The sequence below is a fragment of the Trachypithecus francoisi genome, unplaced genomic scaffold (genome assembly GCF_009764315.1).
Source record: "Trachypithecus francoisi isolate TF-2019V2 unplaced genomic scaffold, Tfra_2.0 Lachesis_group10, whole genome shotgun sequence".
Classification (NCBI taxonomy): Eukaryota; Metazoa; Chordata; class Mammalia; order Primates; family Cercopithecidae; genus Trachypithecus; species Trachypithecus francoisi.
This window is the reverse complement of record NW_022681455.1, coordinates 7184307-7208249: the sequence shown is the minus strand read 5'-3', so window position 1 is coordinate 7208249 and position 23943 is coordinate 7184307. Positions and strand designations below refer to the sequence as shown.

The 23943-nt window shown below is 48.1% G+C and overlaps 1 protein-coding gene across 7 annotated transcripts in view; it reads right to left on the bottom strand.

Moving 5' to 3' along the window:
* The window catches only part of RREB1 (ras responsive element binding protein 1), a 202728-nt gene that overhangs the window by 11017 nt on the left and 167768 nt on the right, over nt 1–23943 (bottom strand). For 6 of the 7 annotated variants that reach the window (XM_033216136.1, XM_033216137.1, XM_033216133.1 and 3 more), the window contains exons 9-11: nt 14227–14416; nt 9009–11907; nt 330–494 (exon numbers count right to left, since the gene is read on the bottom strand). In XM_033216136.1, coding sequence (XP_033072027.1) covers nt 330–494; nt 9009–11907; nt 14227–14416 — 3254 coding nt within the window. The remainder of the gene's footprint in view (nt 1–329; nt 495–9008; nt 11908–14226; nt 14417–23943) is intronic. The other variant, XM_033216139.1, reaches the window with a different exon arrangement.

The window sequence follows — 23943 nt, the reverse complement described above, 5'->3', positions numbered from 1 at the left end:
TAGGCCTTCCCATACATCCCACCTCCCAACATCGGGAACAAAGGCCTCTTCTGCCAAGAGGGTGACAGATCTTCCCTAGCAGCCCCAAGAGTCACCAAGGGGCACTGTCAACTGTTTCCTGCTGTATGTCTAGGCGACCTGACCCAGGAGTTATGCTCCCTCCCAATCATCAGTAGGGCCCGCCTTTCTACTAATAGGCTGCAGGCTCTGAATCCTACAGAGAAGTGAACAAGCAGCCCCTCCACAGCTCGGACCGGAGTTAGATACAACTCTTAACCGAACTCCTCTCTCTCCCTCTCTCTGGGTTCTTGTTCACCTGGCGGCACTACCTGTGCTATCATGGGATCCAACATCACTCTCTTTTGACTGGGGGATAAGCCCGTTTCTTCTCAGGGAACAGGTGGTAACTCCGTGTTTGCGCAATTGGTGGCGTTCACAGTTAGATTTGGTAGAAAAGAAGGCATCGCATTTTTGACAAGGGAAGGGTTTCTGACCTGAAGCAGGAAAAAAAATATATATTTATCTGGCTTTCTACTGCAATGAAAAACAAAAGTCACTTTTGTTTATTCTCCTGGGATCACTGGCAGTTGTTCCCCCCTCCTCCACCCCTTCAAGAAAATTAACAAAACATATTTAAAAAAAAAAAAAAAGAGAACATCAGTGACTACAGTGATCATTCTCCCTTTTCCTAAGTTAAATGGAATATGAATTTTTGTCTTCAAAATACTAAAATAAGTGAAACTGAAAAATATACATTTAAAGTAAAACAATGCTATTACAATTAAAATATTAAATAATGACAACACAACATAAAAGTGAATGAAGAGATTTTAGAGCACAGCAAGAAAACACCTATATTCTATCACGAAGAGAAAGATGCCCTCTAACGAGTTCTCGTGTGGCAAGGACACCGTAATATGGACACTAGGAAATCCATTGGGGAACCCCCCTTGGGTATCTTTGGGGGCCCATGAAGAGAAGTCAGGGACAGCCCCCGGCCAGGGTGGCCAGTCCCCCTTCCTGGCCTTGGTGGCTGTGCCCCTCCCACTGGGGAACGGGAGCAGTTGAGTTGTGACTTCCCAGGACAACTCCTGTCTGACTTGCTGAGATATCCTGCAGTGACTTCTCCTCAAGTTCACTGTGGTCCTAGGTGGTTTAAGAGTCAGGAGATCTTCTCATTACACTAAAGGTTCTTTCTTCCCCCTGCTCCAAGCTTGGTTGCAAATGAGTGACCAATACGTAACTATGTCTGCATTTGATCATGTGCTCCATTCAACAGATGTGCATGTGAAGAGGACGTTTTGGCATCCCTGCCTTGCCCCTAGACCCATCTCAAATGCACAGATGGGTGAGCCACTGAGAGAGGCACAGTACCCTCCTGCCTTGGTCTGCCTACCCTCTCCTTTTACTTGGATTCCTTTTGTGCTGTAAATGTCACGTTTGAAAATGCAATCAAAGCTCCTCTACAACTTGTCCTGGGTTTGTGTGGATGCATGAGGGAGAAAGAAAGCACAAGGGAAAAGGGAGGTGGAGAGGAAAAGAGAGGAGATCAGGAACCTTCAGGAGATGGAAGTTGGTGGTGCATCATTTGTGTATTACTGCATTCCTCCCTTTCCCCCAAGTCACTGGAGTCCAAGGTCCCAGTTGCTAATGTTACAGGGTAAAAGGTTTTATGTGTTAACCAACATGACTTCAGAGCTGGGGCCTAGTACTTGTGTCTCATAATCCTGGGATTGCCACAATTAAACACAGCTCCCTGGAAACACAGATCACAGGGGCCTCTGGGGTTCGTTTAGATTAATGTAGAAGCCTGAACTAGCACAGGTGCCCAAGGCCACGCACTCCCCTGCAAATGCACAGCAAGGGCCTGGCACCCGGGGACCAGCCAGAGGGGCCACGTGTTTTCCCAGGGGAAGGAGGGACTAGCCTTGACCGGCATGGCTGTGTCACACGACTCCAGGGGGCGCCATCTGTACAGAGCCTGAAGGTGTGGACCTGGCACCGCCCCGTGACAGCATGGCCACAATTTCATATCAGGAGCAATAATCAGAGACAGGGGACACTGATTCCGTCCTGAGCTAAAAGACCTTTTAAGATGATGCTTACAAATCTCCTCAGGAACTTTTAAGAATAAAGACACTCGAAACAATCAAAGACAACAGAATTAGAAACCTGGAAAGGGCAGAATCGGACACCCAGAAACGCGGACTGTGTGCTGCTGAGGAGCCCCACAAGGCAACCTGAACAGAAGCGGAGAACCCACTGACTGTTTTCAGGGTCTCCTCCTATCATTCTGTGGGTGTTTTCTGCAAAATTTATTTTTAAAACATCCACATTAAAAAAAAAAAAAAGTATGACTAGTTGTACAGTATCTCAGTGTTTATGGTGCATCTTCCAAATTACTTCTTGCAGCCATGCATGGTGACGCATGCCTGTAATCCCAACACTGCGGGAGGCCGAGGTGGGCGGATCACTCGAGGCCAGGAGTTCAAGACCAGCCTGGCCAACATGGTGAAACCCCGTCTCTACTGAAAATACAAAAATTAGCTATGCATGGTGGTGCGCACCTGTAATCCCAGCTACTGGGGAGGCTGAGGTGGGAGGAGCGCTTGAGCCTGGGAGGCAGAGGTGGCAGTGAGCAGAGATTGTACCACTGCACTCTAGCCTGGGCGACAGAGGGACTCTGTCTCAAAAATAAAATAAAACAAAAAAAATTACTTCTTGTTTTTCATTTAAAATTGAACACAGTATTTAATAATTTCAAGTAAAAATAAAGTACTTTTAATATTTTATTGTCAAAAGGTAACATTGCTGCTTCTCTGAGTCTGGCCAGATTGAGAAAATAACCGGGCCAAGAGGAAAACAAGTAAGAAGCTATTATGATAGGATTCTTGATTTCAAAGAAAACGATTGGCTTCTCGCTCCCCCTATCACATGGTTTACTCTGTAATTTTCACACTGGTAAGTGCGTCACCTTTACAGTTGGTTAGGACTGCCAGGCTGACGTCCCCATGAGAAGGTCCCTATCAATGCTAAATTCAAAAAACAGTCCACGATGCAAAAGTATTGCATCAAAGAATGAAGGCTCCCAAAGTGACATAACAACTCACATGAGTCATTAAAATAGCTCACATTTCACTGCGTAAGTCTGACATTTTTACATAGCAGTGGGCTCTCTGCATTGCAGGGATGCAGGAAAACGGGCCCGTTTGGTATTTTATAGTAACCCAGGTTTCAAAAACACTTGTTGGCCAGTCATCTATATAGAAATTAGCAAATGATTTTATCTATTTGGTAGCTGCCACGAATAACTGCTTTAGGAGGGGTATTTGTAAAAGCACCTGTAACCACAGGGAGTACCTGCACATTCAGGACCTACAGCATTCTGCAAGCCCCAACACGAGCACTTAAACCATCAGCCAGCTACGCAGAGTGGCTCATGCCTATAATCCCAGCACTTTGGGAGGCCAAGAGAGGTGGATCGCTTGAGCCCAGGAGTTCAAGACCAACTTGGGCAACACAGTGAGACCTTGTCTCTACAAAAAAATAAACAAAAAGACCGGGCGTGGTGGCTCACACCTGTAATCCTGGTACTTTGGGAGGTTGAGGCTGGTGGATTACCTGAGGTTGGGAGTTCAAGACCAGCCTGGCCAATGTGGTGAAACCCCGTCTCTACTAAAAACACAAAAAATTAGTTGGGTGCAGTGGCGTGGGCCTGTAATCCCAGCTACTCTGGAGGCTGAGGCAGGAGAATCACTTGAACCTGGGAAGCAGAGGTTGTGGTGAGCTGAGATCACGCCACTGCACTCCAGCCTGGGCTACAGAACAAGACTTTGTCTCAAACAATAAAATAAAATAACTAAAATAAAATAAAATAGTAAAAAAATTAGCCAGGCATGGTGGTGTGCACTTGTAGTCCCAGCAACTTGGGAAGCTGAGGCAGGAGGATCACTTGAACTCAGCCAGGAGTTCAAGGCTGCAGTGAGCTGTGATCATGCCACTGTACTCTAGCCGGGGTGCTGGGTGACAGGGTGAGCCTGCTCCAAAAAAAAAAAAAAAAAAAAAAAAACCTCCAAAAACAAACAAACAAAATTAGCCAGTGTTTACTCTCCTAGAACAGTCAAGAAATGAAGAAGGGCATTGGGGCAAGAGAAGAGTGAACAGTGAGAATAGTTTGATGAGGAGATTGGCACCTTGGCCTCCAAGATCAAAAAAACAGAACTGAAAACATTTCTGTTCATTTTTCAAAGACAATCAGGATTAGAAAGGTGGGGTCTAACTAGCATGGAAAACCTTGCAGTTGCTTTTCTTTTTTTAACAAGTTGAGCCGGAGCAGCCCAGCCTTCTCTCCATTGCTCCTCCACCCCTAAGTGAAGGCATGCTTTCTTTTGGTATTTTCTCTCTGTATTTGGCAGAAGTGTACACAGGAATGGGTAAAAATGGCCAAAGCTGTCTTTTAAGAAAGCTAAAAGTAGCCAAATACAAGTGGCATCCCAGGTGCTTTCCACACCCAGGTCTGGATGACTCACTCACTGAAGCTCTGACCCTCACTGCCGGTTAGAAGCAGGAGGAAAGGGTGTTGGGGGAAAGCCTGAGCTGGCTCAAAAAAAGTGCTCAAAGCACCCATGAGAAAGTGAGCAAGCCAGGGAAGCCCAAAATGGACACCCCATAGTCCCAAGCCCATCACTGTGGGACAAGGAACCGGAGCAAACGGAAGGGGGAAGAAAATGAGGACAGGCTAGAACAGACTGGCTGTGTTTTCTGGCACCCTCTCCTCCACCTGTGGCCTAAAAACACACGAGATGCTCCCGAGGGGTAAAGGCAGGAACAGTGCACTCTTGTCTCCTATGGAGTGGCACGTTTAGGTAGAGAAAGGTAAGGAACCAGGAACTGTCCTCATCAGCAGGAAACTATGGGCTGGGAGAGAGCTGGAGAGGAGTGGAAGGAAGGAGGAAAGGCAGGTGTGTGTGGAGATTGTGCCAGGGGTATGAAAAATGACAGTCCTGCCAGCTTCCTCATCAGACACAGTTCCTGGAACTTGAGCCGGGAGCAAGAAAAGGCTGAGGCCACATGCTCCTTGCCAGCAGCCAGCAGGTATACCCCTCGTTGGACACTGAACACCGGATCTGCTTCTTGCTGCCCCTGTGAGGAACGGGAGGACTGGAGAACACGTGTTTTGAGACAAAGTAGAGACAGTACAGTAATTTGCTGAGGGGGTAGGAGGAGGCCAGCATTCAAGGTGTAGACAGTTTGTTTAAATGCAGTCCAAAACCGGATGCTGCTCAATGTTTCTGGCTGGAACTCAGCTAGATTTTAACAGGATACTCAAAAGCACAAAATGGCCAGGCATGGTGACTCACGCCTGTAATCCCAGCGCTTTGCAATGCCGAGGAGTTCGAGAACAGCCTGGGTAACATGGTGAGACCTCGTCTGTACAAAAGCAAAAAACTAAAAAACCAAAAATACCGCACAAAATATCTTCTCTGAATAACACCTTTGTTTGCAGGGTGGCTGCAGAGTCAATGTTTAACATGTGTACACTTAAGACTTTTTTCAAAGTTTTGGAGACAGCACCTCACAGAAGCCTAGGGAGCCAAGGATCCATGTGGCTTTGAGTGACAGCAGAGCTGCCTACCAGAGGAAAAAGATCAGGTCTGTGGGGAGAGGAGGCCCATCAGATGACTTCCCAGGCTCCTTCCAGCTCTAATGCTCCACGAATGCAAAATGCTCTAACACGACACTGGATGTAGCCAAGTGCTCCATATAACATGATTTAGCAGTGGTGATGCTGAACATCCCTGGAAGCTGAGAGTGAAGCACAGCAAAGGAAGTTAATGGAGCTCCGTGGGCACCAACCTTCATACAGTGTCTATGCAGGTGGCTAACACTAATTTGAAGTCTCAAATTAGTTAATAACATTCTGATCCACAGTGGTGTCCCCCCTTATCTCAAACTACTTCCCAATCTTCTGCATGCAGACACGTGGGAACACAGGGAAGCACGGAAGGCGCACCCTGCCCGCTTTCTGCCTTCACACAGAGGAAACACTTGGCACACATACCCTGGCCAGGGGGCAGCTGCACAGAACCTGACCCTGGCTTGGAACAGTAGCTCCATCTTATTCCCCATATGGCTGTAGGCAAGTTACTTAGCTCCTTAAGTAAACCTCGACTTCCTTGTGGCAACACATAGATGACATCACCCTCCCAGGGCTGTCATGAACACTAGCTCTACCAAGAACATATTATGATAGGGTATAGGGACTGTGCCAAAGCAGACACATCTATCGAGGTTATCAGTAACTTTTAAGGGACAAGAGGCAGAATGTTTGTATTTATATCTACCCCATCCTATCTTAAACAAACCTCCTGCTTTCTTGCTCAGTTTTAGATGCTACTAAATTTTAAACCAACACTGATATTTTGGCATTCAAAGGCCAGGCAATCATGACTGGATTCACAAGTGGGAACACCTATCATGCACCTGCAAAGACATGGGCACAACTCTTAAAAAAGGAAATACTGGAGGAGGAAGATGGGGAGGCTGGGTGACAGCAGGGGGAGGTGAGAGCACGGAGGAAGGGCGCGAGCCAAGCCAATCATCAGATCCAGACCATCTGCTTTCTAAAAAGTGGTAACACAAAGACTCACTTCTCCATAGACTCTCAGTAGGCGATAAACAGGTGATACCCAAAAAGGGTAGCCAAAGAGACTGCTGTAAGGGACACCTTCTCTTGAAGATGCATTTTCTTCCCTGAACTGCTGTCATCATTAGAATGGCTGCTTTACTTGTCAGGCTTAAACTATTTTAACAGGGAGACAATGGGAGGAAAGGGCAGTACATACTTTACAAATCTAGAAATCCTGGTTCTCCTTGAGCCTTCCCTGGATAGGCACTCCTGACCTGCTACTCCTCAATCCCTGGATTCAAGGACCCACCACAGTAGAAAGAAATGCCGTGTCTGTGTGGCAAGCTCTGGTGACCAGTGCAGCCTCTGAGAGACCTATCGCTCCCAGCCACACAACTCCCTCCCCAGGCTCCATTCTGCACACCGTTCAGGTATCCAGCGGTGGCTCCATGACTTCCCTCCTGCTGTTCCACCTCATCTAGGAGAAACAGCCTTCCACGAGCTTCTCCAAAGCTTTGTGGGATGATCAACTCCACGTAATGCATTTCCACCAAGATACAGAGCACAGCTCACACCAATTCCCACAACCTACCCTCAACATCCTGTCATAAACCTCCTGACTACCTTGGGTTACCATATTTAGCGCAAAAAGAAAAACCCACAAAAAACCAGGATGCCCAGAGCTAAATTTGAATTTTGGATAAACAAATAATTTTTTAGTAAATCCCAAGAACTACATAAAAATACTTATACTAAAAATTATTTGTTGTCTATCTGATATTCAAATTTAACGGGTGTTCTGTATTTTATTCGCCAATCCAGTACCATTTGGTTTTAGGGCCTATGTATTTATTAATATTTTGGCTGTAAACACCAAAAAGATAGGATCTCACTAATTTGCCCTTAGTTCAATAACATAAATCATTGAATACTGAGGCTGTTCACTGAGAAAATTCAGAAAATTGTAATTCAGATGAGAGTTGTATGGTCATTTATATACTAGAAGCCCCTGATACAAAATTATTTCAAGTATATTCCTATCCTAAACTTCTCTTTAAAAATCAACTTCTAAAAACTGACATTTGAAAAATACTTTTGGGCAGGCCGGGCATGGTGGCTCACGCCTGGAATCCCAGCACTTTGAGAGGCTGAGGTAGGCAGATCACCTGAGGTCAGGAGTTCGAGACCAGCCTGGCCAACATGGTGAAATGCCATCTCTACTAAAAATACAAACATTAGCCAGGCATGGTAGCGCATGCCTGTAATCCCAGCCACTTGGGAGGCTGAGGCAGGGAGAACTGCTTGAACTGGGGAGGCAGAGGTTGCAGTGAGCTGAGATCACACTACTCCACTCCAGCCTGGGTAACAGAGCGAGACTCTGTCTCAAACAAAGAAAAATACTTTTGGGGCCAGGTGCGGGGGCTCACGCTTGTAATCCCAGCGCTTTCGGAGGCAGAGGCAAGAACACTGCTTGAGCCCAGGAGTTTGAGATCAGCCAGAGCAATGTAGTGAGACTTTGTCTTTAAAAAAAAAAAAAAAGAAAAAAGGAAACTAGTTTTGGGGGTATCATTTTGACAATTTAAGTCTATTACTTAGAATTTTTTCACACTTGGGTGTGAGTTCTTGGGGACGGGCAGGTCGATGGGCTCTATGGACCAGTTGTAGGGGGCCAGGGAAGAAGGGTTCAGGAAGATGTTTTCCTGCTTCACCTGGACCAGCGCCAGGCCTTTCTGAGAGAAGTTTCTCAGAAAGTCTTAAAATTGTAGCATAAACAGAAATTTTAAAACATTCTACCACCACTCGTTGCTGATTTTCACAATCAACAGGGGAAGATGTGACTTAGTGAACTGAAAGAAAACAGCCATCACCACAATTTGTAATATTTAAGAATATATGGCATCCAACAAAACTTCACAAAATTTTCAAAATTTAAAATGCTGCACTGAGGACACTGGAATGGAATGTCTAGTGTCAAAGCACCGAGCTCATTATGCCCCAGTACCTTCAAAGACTCACTTCTCCAGAGCTGCCTCCCTGCTTAGCACAGTAGATAATCTGGCTACCGCCTCCGGAAGGGATGAGGCGACGCCATGAGTGATCTGAGGGCCTGTGACCACTTTCACCTCAAAACGCCCTGGGTGAACACTCACTAGAATGCCGCCCTTGGAGGGCTCAACCCCTGCACACAGGCCATGTGGGTACTGGGAGCACATAGGAAATACAGCACCACCAGACAAGCCTGGGGCTTGGCAGACTGGTGAAGAAGGCAAGCTAGGAATAACTGGAGCTGTGGGAGACTGGTCTCGCTTATGACCCCCACCCGTGGCTCCCCCTGCCACAACGTAGGACTCACCGCCTGGGAGCCCGGTGGCCCTCTTACCAGTGTGTGTGAGCATGTGCCTCTGTAGGGAGCTGGCCCAGGGGAAAACCCGGGGACAATGGGGACAGGTGATCTTCTGCAGGCAGTTGGTATACGAGTTCCGCTTGGCCCTCAGCAGCTTGTCTTCTGGGGGACTGCCCTGCTCTTCATCACTGGGCCCGTGGTGGTCGGCGGGGGCTCCGGCCACCTCATCCTGAGTGTTGTCTTCCGCTGTCTGCAGAAACGGACTGAACTTGTTGGTGTCCGTGGTGGCCAGCATCTTCTCGATGCTCGCAAACTCCCCGCTGGAGTCCAGGTCCACCCCAACGCTGTTGGCGCGGGGCCGGCTCCTCACCCCCCTTTTCCGGCCCCTCTTCTTCGAGGCGCCCGCTGGGCCCTGCTCAGTGGGAGAGGCAGCCTCTGGGCTGCTGGCTGGAGCGGGAGGCTCACTAGACTCTTTTGGGCTGGTGGTGGCAGCGGTGGCGGCTTTGGGGACACAGCCTCCTAAGCTGTCTGAAGCCGTGGTGTTACTGCAAGTGCTTGCTGGCCCTGGATCTGCCACCTTGGTTTTCAGGAGAGTGGGGGCCGAGGACACAGATGAGATGATCTGGGCAATGGAGGCCAGCGGGGGCAGCTCTTCTGTCACAGGGGGCTTTGGCAAAAGCAGGGGGGGCTTGGGCCGCAGTGGCCGCAGCAAGGCTGTGCCACTCAGGAGGGCTGAGCTGCCCACGAGGGAAGGGCTGCTGACCAGGGCTGAGGAGTAGATTGGGACCGCCAGCTGAACGGGACCCTGCAGGGGCTGCGCTGGGGGCTCCGGGGTGGCCGCCGGCGCAGGGGCCATGGGGCTTTCCAGGATCCCGTTGGGCCCCAAAGTCATGGGAAGAGAAGGGCCGGGTGCTGGGCAGGGAGAGGGCTGCCCGCTACTCCCCGTCTCCTGCTCAGGCTTCTTGGCTTCGCTGGGAGTGGCCAAATCCTTGTCCCCTTTCCTGAAGTTCTTGGGGATGGACAGGTCGATGGGCTCCATGGAGCAGTCGTAGGGGGCCAGGGAAGAAGGGCTCTGGAAGGAGGTGTTTTCCTGCTTCACTTGGACCAGCGCCAGGCCCTTCTGAGAAAAGTCCAGGGGCTCATTGAAGTCCACCGCAAAGCTACTGGTGGGCTCCAACTTGATCGAGACATGGGGAGGCGGAGGCTGGGTGGGGCTCCTGTGAAGAAAGCCGTTCTGGGGCTCCAGGAAGGCGGTGAGGGGCTTGCAGTCACCAAGGGCAGCGCAGCCACTGTTCTCCCCGCGCCCCGAGGCCTCAGTGGCTGGCGCTTCCGCGGGCCCCAGGCTGTCGGCGGCCAGCACGTAGCTCTCGATGTCCTGCTCGGGCACGTGCAGGTGCTGCTTGAGGATGTGGTGGATGCAGTTGCGCTTGGCCGCGAACGCGGCGCTGCACTCCTTGCACTCGAAGGGCTTGCGGCCCTTGTGGCCCCCGCCCAGGCCGCGGCCGCAGTGCGTGCGCATGTGGATGCGCAGGGCACGGTAGTGCTTGAGGTCCTCGCCACACAGCCGGCACACGGTGTCCGGGGCACAGAAGGCGTCCACCAGCTCGGCCGCGCTGCTACTCACATACTCGATGTTCTTCTCGATATCCTTGCGGGTTGCCTTGAGGTGCTTCTTGCGCAGGTGCCGCTCGCAGTTGGCTTTGACAGTGAAGGGATAGTGGCAGATCTTGCAAATGTAGGGCCGCTCCCCACTGTGCGTGCGCAGGTGGCGGATGAGCGCGGCCTTGTCGGCGGCGATGTAGTCGCAGATGTTGCACTGGTATGGCGAGATGCCCAGGTGGGAGCGCACATGGGCACGCAAGACCCCCGAGAAGGCAAACACCTGGTTGCAGAAGCGGCAGGGGTAGAGCACCTTGCGCATGGCTGGCGCCTTCTTGCCGCTGGGCGCTGTCATGAAGGCCTTGAGCTCCCCCTCTGTGATCTCCTGCTTGATCTTGGCCTCCATGCTCAGCGGCAGCAGGGCCTCGATGATGCTGTCCTGCTCCAGCTGCGTCTTCATCTCGGGCTGGCCCGGTAGCTCCGCCCGCGGCTGCTGCAGGGAGAGCCGCGTGGCCGCGCTGGGCGGGGTCCCGGACTGGGACTGCAGCAGGTGGGCGTTGGAGGGCGCCTCCGCTGAGCCTTTGAGGAGCTTCAGGGGCGGTAGCGGCAGGCTGGGGCTGATACAGCCTGGGGAAGCCTGCTGGGCGTTGATGAGAGGCGGGGGCGTGGAGGTGGCCACCACCGTCCGTGGTGCGACCAGGGGCTTTGGCTTCAGAGGGGGCATGTGCTTGAAGATCGCCTGCAGTGGGGCGGCCGGGGCCTTGGAGAAGGGCGGAAGACTGATCTGAGGGGGAGCCGAGGCCGCCATCTTCAGAATCTGCTGGATGTCTGCCAGCTCAATGGCCGACTCGCCAGAGATGGGCTTGACCACGATGCTGCTGTCAGGCTGGATGATGAAGCCCTTCTGGAAGGGCTGCAGGGACAGGTGCTTTATGCTGTCCTTGGTCGCAGGGAGAACTGTGAGAGAACCGCCTAGGGAAGCAGCTTCAAAAGGAGACAGGCTCAGCAGGTTGGTGCAGCCGGGGTCCTGAGGTAGCTGACACTTGAGTGTCTGGAGCTGAATTGCCTGGTTGTCATCCGGCAGGGGCTCCTCGGCGGGGACAGGCCTGACGTCTTTGGTGTGCTGCAGGCCAAGCAAGGCCAGGAAGCCCTTCTGGTCCAGGGCGTCACCAGGCAGGGGCGTGGCCTGCAGCTTTTCTTGACCCTGGTCTGCTGCCATGTGGGTCTGCTTGTGCAGGGCCAGTGAGCAGAGCATGGGGAACGCCTTGTCACAGGTGTCGCAGACAAAACGGTGCTGCTCGCTGATGCACCTCCGCAGGTTTGTTTCGCACCAGGCCTATATAGAACCCACCGGTAAAAGCAAGGGAACACACGTGAAGATTGAAAAAATAATCACTAAACGGAGATGCACAAAGTATTTGTTGTACAATTATCCCAGTACACAATCTTCCCCCATAATATAGAGAGTTCCCAGTCTGGGCAACATAGCAAGATCCCATCTCTCTACAAAAAAAGAAAAAAAAATTTGCCAGGTGTGTTGGCTCATGCCTCTAGTCCCAGCTACTCCAGAGACCGAAGTGGGAGGATCGCTTGAGGCCAGGAGTTTGTGACTAGTCTGGGCAACATAGCAAGACCTCGTCTCTATAAAAAAATAAGAAAATTAGCCAGATGTGGTGGTACATGCCTGTGTCCTAGCTGTTGGGAAGCTGATGCAGGAAAAGCACCTGAGCCTGAAGAGGTTGAGTCTGCAGTGAGACACGATTATGCCACACTGCACTTTAGCCTGGGCAACAGAACAAGACTCTGCCTTTAAAAAAAAAAAAAAAAAAAGTTGACCTTCTCCTGCTTGCTAACACACTGGACTGAATAAGGAAATCCAAAACGCATCTTAAGAATCATGTTTGCATAATAAATGATATCAACCCCACAGGGAATCTCACCAGAGATTCTGAAGCATAGTTAAGTAACAATACCACAAGGGTAGAATTAATTCTTTTAAAAAATGGGTGCCTTGCAAAACTGAGGGTCGGAGACGTTGGAGAATCAGCTACCCTACCCCTCTATGATTGTGGAAGGGGGACACTGCCTAGGAGGGGCTATGAGGAATGTCACCTGGGGGGTTAACATGGGTGTGTGCATTTGGAACAATCCATTGAGTTTGTACCGTATACACTTGAAGAACAACACTGTTGATGCCTTCTATCTCAACTTCTTTAAATGGGGAAAAAAATAATTTCAAAGTAGTTTTAGTTTTATTTATTTATTTTTGAGACTGAGTCTCGCTGTGTCACCCAGGCATGATCTCGGTTCACTGCAACCTCCACCTCTCAGGTTCAAGAGATTGTCATGCCTAAGCCTCCCCGGCAGCTGGGATTATAGGCATGTGCCACTATGCCCAGCTAATTTTTTATATTTTTAGTAGAGACGGGGTTTCACTGTGTTGGCCAGGCTGGTCTTAAACTCCTGGCCTCAAGTGCTCCACCCGCCTTGGCCTCCCAAAGTGCTGGGGTTACAGGCATGAGCCATTGTGCCCAGCCAATTTCAAAGTAGTTTTAGCAGGTGCTTTATTAGTGGGAATATATATGGCTCTTTTCTTATTCAGGTCAATAGTGACCCAAACTGTTTTTAATAGAAACCACAATACTTAGAATATTTAGCTGCAACGCAGATAGTAAAGATTTTTTTAAAAGCCCACAAATTCCAATTATTATAGGGCTGGGGTGTTTTACAATTCACAACTTTTATTTTATTAAAAAAAATTTTTTTTTTTTTTTTTTTTTTGAGATGGAGTCTCGCTCTGTTGCCCAGGCTGGAGTGCAATGGTGCGATCTTGGCTCACTACAACCTCAGCCTCCTGGGTTCAAGTGATTCTCCTGTCTCAGCCTCCCGAGTAGCTGGGATTACAGGAGCGTGCCACCACATCTGGCTAATTTTTGTATTTTTAGGACAGACGGGGTTTCACCATGTTGGTCAGGCTGGTCTTGAACTCCTGACATTGTGATCTGACCACCGTGGCCTCCCAAAGTGCTGGGATTACAGGCATGAGCCACCGTGCCCGGCCCTAAAATTTTATTTTTGAGACAATCTCTCTCTGCCACCCAGGCTGGAGGGCAGTGGTGCAATCATGGCTCAATGCAGCCTCAACCTCCTGGGCTCAAGTATCCTCCCACCTCAGCCTCCCAAGTAGCTGGGACTACTAGGTGCACACCACAATGCCTGGCTAATTTTTAAATTTTTTGTAGAGATAAAGTCTCGCTATGCTGTCCAGGCAGATCTCAAACTCCTGACCTCAAATGATCCTCCTGCCTTGGCCTCACAAAGTGCTGGCATTACAGGTGTGAGCCACTGGGGCCTGGCCTACAATTGACATCTTAAACCTCAAAGACCCAAGAATAGGCAAAAGGCACAGAAGAGCTAGACTGATGCACAAGTTCTTAGGATATTCAACCCCAAACAAGACTATGCACCCTTCTCAACCCAGCAACCCAAGGGAGACTGAAAGGGCCAACGATAATTTTAAGAAAAAAGGTGTTATAAAAAAGACAAAGCGCAACCGACATTTTAAGGAAAGAAACCTCAGGGAGAGGAAGTTTAGTCTAACTGCGTGGACCATGGAAGGCAGTTGCTGGTTGCTTCCATGAGCTGATCAGAATACCTGAGAAATGCGAGGAAACTTCCTACAGGAGAAGTCCGTGAATCCTAAGTCATGGAAGCCAGCGGGAATCGAAGGGTTGTTCTGTATGAAAGGCCTGCCCATTGCATCCCTGGGAAGTTGTTTGTGGACAAGCGCGTTGTGACGCAGCAGTCCTCGATGTGTTCGAAAGGTGACGCAGCAAATATCACATCTAGGAGAGGAAAGGGAGAACATATGAGGAGGCAGGAAGGGAGAACATATGAGGAAGCAGTTAAGTCAGAATTTCTACTCTTCCAGCCTTATGTTTTTGTTGACTCATTTCAATTGAGTAAAATAAAAATGATATGATGTCAAGAAGCCAGGCTGCATGGTTAGCACCAAAAACCTCTTCCTTTTAAAAAAAATTGTATTCTATCAACTTCTGGATACCAAATCTTTGCAGGCAGCACAAGATGTACATATGACCTGAACACTCACAGTCTGGGCACAACAAGAAGACAACTGGGAACCTGAAGCCACCGTGGCAGACCTGCACGCTCTCACCTCAATCAGGCATTAGTGGGATCATGTCAGAGGTTTCTCTCTCCCTCAGTTCACTGGATTCTAATGTTTAAAAGTCTAAAGAGTAAATGTTTAAAAGTCAAAAGAGCATATACATTTAAGTAGTAGCTAGAGCAATCAATCAGCATCCCTGGCATCTGATAGGGATAAAAATTATTAAACTTTCCAATCTAATTAGAAGTGATGGTGATTGTGCATTAAGTTGTGGTATTAGCATCATCATTATCTGAATGATAACCACGGTCCTCATGGACGGAGCCTAGGCACCCTGACAGCACAGCACATATGACAACCCCAGTAGGCAGGTGCATATCATGACTCTCATCTTTCAGATGAACACTGGTGAAAATACGAAGCAATGTGACACTGGTAAAAAATACGAAGCAGGCTGGGCGCGGTGGCTCAAGCCTGTAATCCCAGCACTTTGGGAGGCCGAGACGGGCGGATCACGAGGTCAGGAGATCGAGACCATCCTGGCTAATACGGTGAAACCTCGTCTCTACTAAAAATACAAAAACTAGCCGGGCGAGGTGGCGGGTGCCTGTAGTCCCAGCTACTCGGGAGGCTGAGGCAGGAGAATGGCGTAAATCCGGGAGGCGGAGCTTGCAGTGAGCTATGATCTGGCCACTGCACTCCAGCCCGGGCGACAGAGCGAGACTCCGCCTCAACAAAAAAAAAAAAAGAAAAAAAAATACGAAGCAATGTGACTCATGCCACATAGCCAGTAAGAAACACACATGAAATGTCAGCCTGAGTTCCTGCTCCCACCCATGCCTATCACAAGGCTGCTCTCCTTCCTGGAAAGACTCCCACAGATGCAGTCCACTTCAAAATCTGACCCTTCATTGCAGAGATGATCTTTGACATCCTAAATGTTCCGGGCCACACAGATGCATAGCAAACACCACTTTATAATATTGTCTCTGCTTTTCATACCAGTATTGTCTTCTAGGTCTTCACTGAGAACCATATTAAAGGTTTTACATCAGTGTGCAGATGGGTGGATAAAAACAAAATACCATCGTTATGGTATTATCAACATCCCCTAGACTTGCACGGAATGTAGTAGCCACCAAAGCCACATGTGGCTATTCAAATTTAAATGAATTAAAGTTTCCTCAGTCACTTCAGCCTTCTTTTAAGGGCTCAACTGCATCGGGAAGCACAGACACAATATGTCTGCACCATAACAGGATATTCTGTTGGACAACGCTGTATACCAAGCATCATTCCATGTATTTACGTGTGCAAGCGTTATCTGGCCCTCACCACCTCTAAGGTAGCTAGCTCCTTTTATCCCTGTTTCAGCCAGGCAAAGCCACTTGCTTATGTCCACACTGCATGCACCTCAGTGAAAACTTTTTTGAGAGAGAGTCTTCCCTGGAAATAGAGAGATAACGAAGTCAGCCATGAAGCAGCTGCACTCACTTGCAGGAAGCACCGAAAGGAAGAAGTGTCAGTATGTGCTGCCCTGCTTGCCTTACTGCGCTGTAGCGGGCACAGCAGAACCCGGTCCTGCTGTGCATGCTCCTCCCCTGGCTCCCCTGTTCAGGCAGGGCCTCTCCTGAGCACTCTCTTGTCACTGCTCAGCTACCTTTGGAACCCCAACCCTGGGTTCCCATGAGCCACTCAAAACACAGCGTTCCTTTTGAGGGAATTCTGCTGAGCTCACCACTGTGGTCAAGACCCAGGGAAGGGATGGGTCTGGATAATGAAGAACACCTTTAGGGGCTGGAAGTCCTCACACTGCGGGCCCAGACGTCACAGGCCATGAGACAGATCCTGCGGGGAAGCAGAATGGACGCAGCCCCTCTGGGTGAGGTTCTTTCTGGCTGAAACACGTTCAAGCTCTGGGCTGTGCACACAGGGAGGACGGTGACCCTTGGAGGCAACAAGAGCCTCTGTCCCGGAGATGGAGCTTGTTCCTTCTCCCACCCCCAGTTCATTCCCCATGCTCAAGTTCAACTGCACCCTCCCCATAGTCACCAATCCATCACCTCGCCACCAGTCGGCTGAAAGATCTATATTGGACTGAAAGGCTAAGAGAAATGTCTGAATTGGGGAAATCTAACTCTGATCAGAGATATTTGATATATTCACAAGTGACTGAATGTTTCAGTTATGATATTATTTTGGCTATGCTTTTTAAAAAGGTCCCTTTTAAAAAAAGATATACAATGAAATACTTATAAATAAAACATAGGCTATCTGGGATTTGTTTTGAAATTACCTCAGTTGGGGAAGAGAGGAAACAAAATTGGCTGTGAGTTGATAATCCCTGCAACTGGAGAAGGGTACATGGGAGTTTATTATACCAGATTTTTGCAAGCTAAACTAAAGCAGAATCCTAGATTTTTATGATTATGGCATTCAACTGTGCACAGGTATCTTACCTAGCCTAAATTTGACAGCAACTAAAAAAAAATACTCTGTCCAATCTGCACTGTAAATAAGCCTTTCCAACATAAGTTTCTGCAGAGATTCTTCTTTTATTAAAACAATATTCCATCAGCTTATATTAAATTTAATTAAATTATAATAAATGATTACAAGTATTACAGACATAAACAGGTTGGGAAGAGACTTTAGGTAGCATGCAAGTCAATTGCAAAAGGCAGGCAGGTAGGACTGAGAGGTGGCTGCAAACTTTCTAAAATGTGCACCACTCCTATAAAAAAGTTTTTCGTATGTGGCCCATATGTGTTTGTTGTTTAGCTGAGAATGTGTATGTGTGTACACAGGTAGTATGTATATGTATTTATATACATGTATATTTGCATATATGTAATGTGCCAGGTACATTATCAAATAGAAATTTTAAAACGGTGAGATAAAAAATATTTTTTTTCCTTGTATCCTAGAGATCTTACTGAATACTCTTCACTTGTTTTTTTTGAGACAGAGTTTTGCTCTTGTTGCCCAGGCTGAAGTGCAATGGCGCGATCTCGGCGCACTGCAATCTCCGCCTCCCTGGTTCAAGTGATTCTCCTGCCTCAGCCTCCTGAGTAGCTGGGATTACAGGCATGCGTCACCACGCCCAGCTAATTTTTGTATTTTTAGTAGAGACGGGGTTTCTCCATGTTGGCCAGGCTGGCCTCGAACTGCCTGATGATCTGCCCACCAAGGCCTCCCAAAGTGCTGGGATTACAGGCGTGAGCCACTGTGCCCAGCCTTTTTTTTTTTTCTTTAAAAAAAAAAAAAAAGACAGTCTGGCTCTGTCACCCAGGCTGGAGTGCAGTGGCATGATCATAGCTCACTGCAGCCTTGAACTCCTGGGCTCAGGTGATCCTCCCACCTCAGCCTCCCTTCATAGCTGGGACTATAGGCATGTGCTACCATGCCTGGCTAATTTTAAAAATTTTTTAGAGACATGGTGTCACCATGTTGCCCAGGCTGATCTCAAACTCCTGGGCTCAAGCAATGCTCCTGAATTGGCCTCCCAACGTGTTGGGGTTACAGGTGTGAGCCACTGTGCTTGGCTGCTCTCCACTTTTGAGACTTTTGTACTAGTGCATATAGCCTATTGGTTATGAATATTTAGTGTGACTGGCATTAATAAGTAGGTTTTATGAAGGGAATGGAGAATGAATGCCTTTTTTTTTTTTTTTTTTGAGATGGAGTCTTGCTCTGTCGCCCGGTCTGGAGTGCAGTGGCCGGATCTCAGCTCACTGCAAGCTCCGCCTCCGGGTTTACGCCATTCTCCTGCCTCAGCCTCCCGAGTAGCTGGGACCACAGGCGCCCGCCACCTCGCCCGGCTAGTTTTTTGTATTTTTAGTAGAGACGGGGTTTCACCGTGTTAGCCAGGATGGTCTCGATCTCCTGACCTCGTGATCCGCCCGTCTCGGCCTCCCAAAGTGCTGGGATTACAGGCTTGAGCCACCGCGCCCGGCCATGAATGCCTCTTAATATGGCGATTAGATTTAGAATTTACTGTATCTCTATGGTTGTAGTGATTTTTTCTCTTTTTTGAGGCGGGCTCACTAGGTTGCCCAGACTGGCCTTGAACTCTTGGGCTCAAGCAATCCTCCTGTCTCAGCCTCCCTAGTAACTAGGGCTACAGGTGTGCACCCCTACACCTGGCTTGCATTTTTAATAACATTGAGGTTTTTTTGGTCTCTTATGCCTGTGTCTGTCTTCTTCATTCTCTCACTCACCCTCAAAATCCCTCGTTTCTGGACAGCTTCATACGTAGTAGGGGATGAAGACATGACAGTAAAGACGTGGCAGAATTATCCAGTATTGACCACAAACTCTGTGTCCCTGGGAAGGCAGCTGTGGAGCAGTGAGTGGTAGGGGGATGTGGACTCAGGGACCAGAGACATCAGGTGGGGATCAGGGAGTTCAGATTGTGTGACCTTGGACAACTTATTTCCATCTGCACTTCAGCTGCCGGCTATGTAAAATTTCCCAAACATGCCAAGAGATAAGAATCCCCACATGACCTTGTTAAAAAAAGCAGACTCCTAGATCACCCCAGATCAACTGAAATCGGAATAACTAGAGGATGGGTCTAAGAATCTGTATATGAACAAGCACACCAGCTGATTCTTATAGTTAGACAAGTTTGGAAGATACAGTGAGTTAGGTGTGAGAATCTGCTATCTAGAAACGTCTTAAAGTACAAGCCTGTTCGATTGTTAGAACTCCCAGAGAAAAGAAATTACCAATACTTTAACTTATCTTTATTACTTCTCTCCTGTTTCTTTCCTTCTCCATACCTCAGTTTCCCTTCTCATCTAAAACAGGGGGATCTTTGCAGTTACTGTGAATAACAAAGTCCCTTGAAAACCGCAAAGTACTTTTCCAAATTTAATCATTATGTTTTTGTACTAGAGGAAAAAAGAAATCAAGAAAAGCCCGTTTCCTGGCCCGTTTTAGACAACATGAAAAATCAGGAAAAACTGAGTTTTAATTTCAAAGGAACGTGTTCTCTCTTCTCACAAGAACTTCACAATCGTCCTTACTACTCCTGTCTAACTGAAAGCCTCATGGGAAGAAAAGTGTTCTTTCTGACCAGTCTTCTGCCTCATCCCACCTGCTCCCTTTACCTGCCTCCTGAAAAGAAGTGCATGCTCTCCCAGCCTGCACAAGCACTCAACCTCCTAACAGCATCAAAGCAAGGTCTAAATCCACACTTCACACCCTTTTCATGGAATTTCAACTAAGGCACTCCTAGAAGTGTAAAGACATAAAATGTGAAAGCGGCAGAGAAAAAAAAATTGGCTTTGAAACCAGAAGCATGTGGTGCAGTTGGTTAAAAGGAAGAAACACCCACAGAAAAACACTTGCCTCCCTGCCTCACACTCAGCACCTGTTGATAGACCTTAACTAAAACCAGTGTGGAAAACCACCACTCAGAAACACTTGGATCAGCCCTATCAGGTGGAAATGGGAGGGTTCATCCAGCTTTCGCAAGGCCCCAAGGAGAAAGCTTTGCAACCTTGTTTCTAAGCAGCTCTTCGAGGACAATAGAGGCCACTGTAAATCTGTGGATGGAGCTGCTGGATGCAAAGCCGGCTGCAGGCATCAGGGTATTTGCAAACCTCCCTTGGGCTTGTCAATCTTCATTAAGACCACAGTCGCTGGCCAGGTGGTCCCCAAGACTCTCTCCTCACCCCGTCTGTGGCGTATCTCCACTCTGCCAGGGACTCATAAAGAGCACGATTGCAAAATATTACTATTTAGATGGGGCAGGACTGCACTTAGAGCCACAGGAGAGGGGAGGGCTGTAGGACAATTTCATTTTGCAAGAAATCTTGACAATGTGCCAGAGGAAAGGTTTACAAATCTGATTGGCTGCCTTTTGATTTTCTGGCAGCAGAGATAACTCGATGTTGGAAAAGGGTAACTTTTCCAAATGGAAACTAACTTTGCTGTCAGTAAAGTAAATGTATTTGGGGGAAGTGTATCTCTTTGTAGGATTTAAAGAAATTAACAGAACCCCACTGACCCTTTCAAAAACAACTTTCTTTTTTTAAAAAAATCACACTCAGAAATATATTACTTTCAGGAAGAAAAAAAAAATCATCAGGGGAAAAATCTCCAAACGACAGATTAAGGTTAGATTACACATGGAATCCAAGATGGACCTTCAGCCTGACCTCAACTTACAGGAACTGCTTAGCATATGTGAACTCCCAATCACTGTGCTCACAGAAATAAGTGTTTCTGTACCAAGACAGTGCACAAGAGCCTGTTTCACCCACCCCCAGACCCCCAGGGGACCTGCATTCTAGCACACGTTGGCCAATGTTTCTGTAAGAGGGTAAGAAACTTTAATTTAGAATGCTGGAACAGATTGGACCATTCCCCACCCCATGTATGACATTCCAGCCCCTGAAATGTGGCTCCTACCTCCAGTGGGGCCGCTCCCCTGTGAAGGTTCCTATTATGGGGTGGAGGGGCTCTAGCGGTTCTTAGGGTAGATGGTAGGAGGGGGCTGTGGTGTTCAGGTATGTGGAGGTGGAGCTCCCTGGAACAGCAGAGGTGAAGCAGCTGCCTGCACTTGTCTCTTCCATCCCTTCCTCCCTCCCTTAGTATCAACTGTAATGTCCCCGGTGGCACTGGGTAGGTGAAGCAGAGAGGAGGGCCTGCGGGGCCCAGTGCAGGGAAATGCCTCCCAGGTCACAAGGTAAGCTGTTTCTACATGGCCGCTGGTATATAAAGGCACAGATGACAGGAAGGTGGCTGCCAACACCAGGGGCCGGGAACCATGATCACAGAGAGTCTTTGATATGTGCTTAGAGAAGTGCCCGTGGTTGTCAGTGACTAGACAGGCACTGTCACAGCCCTTCCTGTCCCTTCTCCAAAAATCAAACAGACAAGCAAAATCCCTGGGCTGGCTGGAAAGGGCACAGTGCTAACATGGTCAGAGAAGCCTGACTCCCACAAGAGCTGGTGAACTCCACACTGTCCTGAAGTCACAGAGACCCAACCGGCCAGCCACTGCCTGACCACGTGCCTGAGTCACTAAAGGCAGGAGGTACATAGGGCAAGGGGTGGGACCAACCAGCTCCAACAGGTCAAGAAAATACACTCAGTTGCTAACTGGGGTTTTGTCCTTTCAATCCTCAGGGGACTTTAATATAACAAATAATGTTCTTATTCACACTCAGATCCACTAAGTCTTAAGAAAACAAAAGTAAATTAAAATTTTATTTTATTTTTGAGACAGCATCTCACTTGGTCACCCAGGCGGGAGTGCAGTGGCGCAATCTCAGTTCACTGCAACCTCTACTTCCTGGATTCATGTGATTCTCGTGCCTCAGCCTCCCCAGTAGCTGGGATTACAGGCCTGAGACACCATGCCTGGCTTTTTTTTTTGTATTTTAGTAGAGATGGCGTTTTGCCATGTTGGCCAGACTGGTCTCCAACTCCTGGCCTCAAGCGATCCCCTTGCCTTGGCCTCCCAAAGTACTGAGATTATAGGCTTGAGCCACCATGAGGCCCTAAAATTCTATTTTTTTTTTGAGACGGAGTCTCGCTCTGTCCCCCAAGCTGGAGCACAGCGGCCGGGTCTCAGCTCACTGCAAGCTCCGCCTCCCGGGTTCCCGCCATTCTCCTGCCTCAGCCTCCCGAGTAGCTGGGACTACAGGCACCCGCCACCTCGCCCGGCTAGTTTTTTGTATTTTTTTAGTAGAGACGGGGTTTCACCGTGTTAGCCAGGAGGGTCTCGATCTCCTGACCTCGTGATCCGCCCGCCTCGGCCTCCCAAAGTGCTGGGATGACAGGCTTGAGCCACCGCGCCCGGCCTAGGCCCTAAAATTCTAAAAAGTCATTGAACTGATGGCTGGCTGTGCTACACAGCCTGCCTATTTAGGCAAGGCACAGATATCTGTTCTTCTGACAGCAAATGTCCTTGGAAGACAGGACATCCTTTTTTTTTTTTTTTTTAAAGAAAGTTGCACAATTCTGAGCTGGGGTAGAAATGCAGTGTGATAAATATGTTGTTATGGTATGGACATTCTTTAGAAAGAGTAATGGTAAAGAGGCAGCCAAAAATAGATCCATCAGTTTTGATACCTCACAGCAGAGTTAAGGTACTTATCAGGAATAACTATCACCGTTAACAGTATCAGCCCTGAAAAGGGCATGTGGAATCTGTAGCCAGTAACTGAGCCTAGTACCTAAAATGGGTAGGGTGCATGCCCAAAGGCAAATTTATCAGCAATGTGATTTACAGAAATGGAAAACAAGGATATCCAAAAGTCTTTTTTTTTTTTAAACTTCTTAACCTTGTGGCTTAACAGTTTTGGGATTAGTTTCCCCAGTGCTCACTAACAGTAATATTTTATTCATCTGGTGACCTTAACTCTCCAGAACAAGATGAAAATCCCGAAGTCAACAAACAAGCCTTAACAGAGTGGCCCAGAGATGAAAAACCACTCAGGTGCTTCCTTGGGCTCTGTTCTCTGTCACGTAACTCCATCAAGTCCACCACTGTGACAGCTGAAGGACATATGACCTCCTCACAATCAGCAAGAAGGGTGAATTTTTTTTTTTTAAACTACACTAAGCATATTTTTGAAAGGCTGCATTGGCAAATTTCAAACATCAGGAAACCCACTTCCTTAGAACTCTAAGGATCCCCCAACAATCTAAGGAAAGTGATGTGTGGTTCTGTTACGTAGAGGTGTCGAGTTCCTTCACGTTTCTAAATATCTGCTTTCCACATAGTGGGATTAAGAAACATGGGAATCAGGACTCAAACCAAATTTAAGGAGCCACTCCATTTCCCAATCTTTATGAAAGCGAAACTAGATAAAAACAGCTGTTTATAAGAGTAAAGGACAAACTGCTTCCATGTTCTCTACCAAGTAAATCACACACGGAATCTGACTCCTTTTCAATTCCGCTGGAATGGGATAGCCATAGAGTGGCACAACACCTATAACTGTAAATGTTGGAAGGTTTAAAATATTTAAAAAGACATGCATTCTAAATAGTATCAGAAAAAAAATTGCATTTAGTATTTGTTACACACTGAGGATTGTGGAATATCTCCCTTCCTCCTCACAACAGTCTTCAAATCTATTTTTCAGATAGGGAAACCGAGTCACCACTTGCCCGAGGTCACAGAGCCGCCAGGCAGCAGGCTGGGACGGAGCCGGCTGGCTTCATTCCACTTTGCTGGGCTGTGCGTTCAGAGGACAGCTATTTGCAGATGCCCTGGCTCCT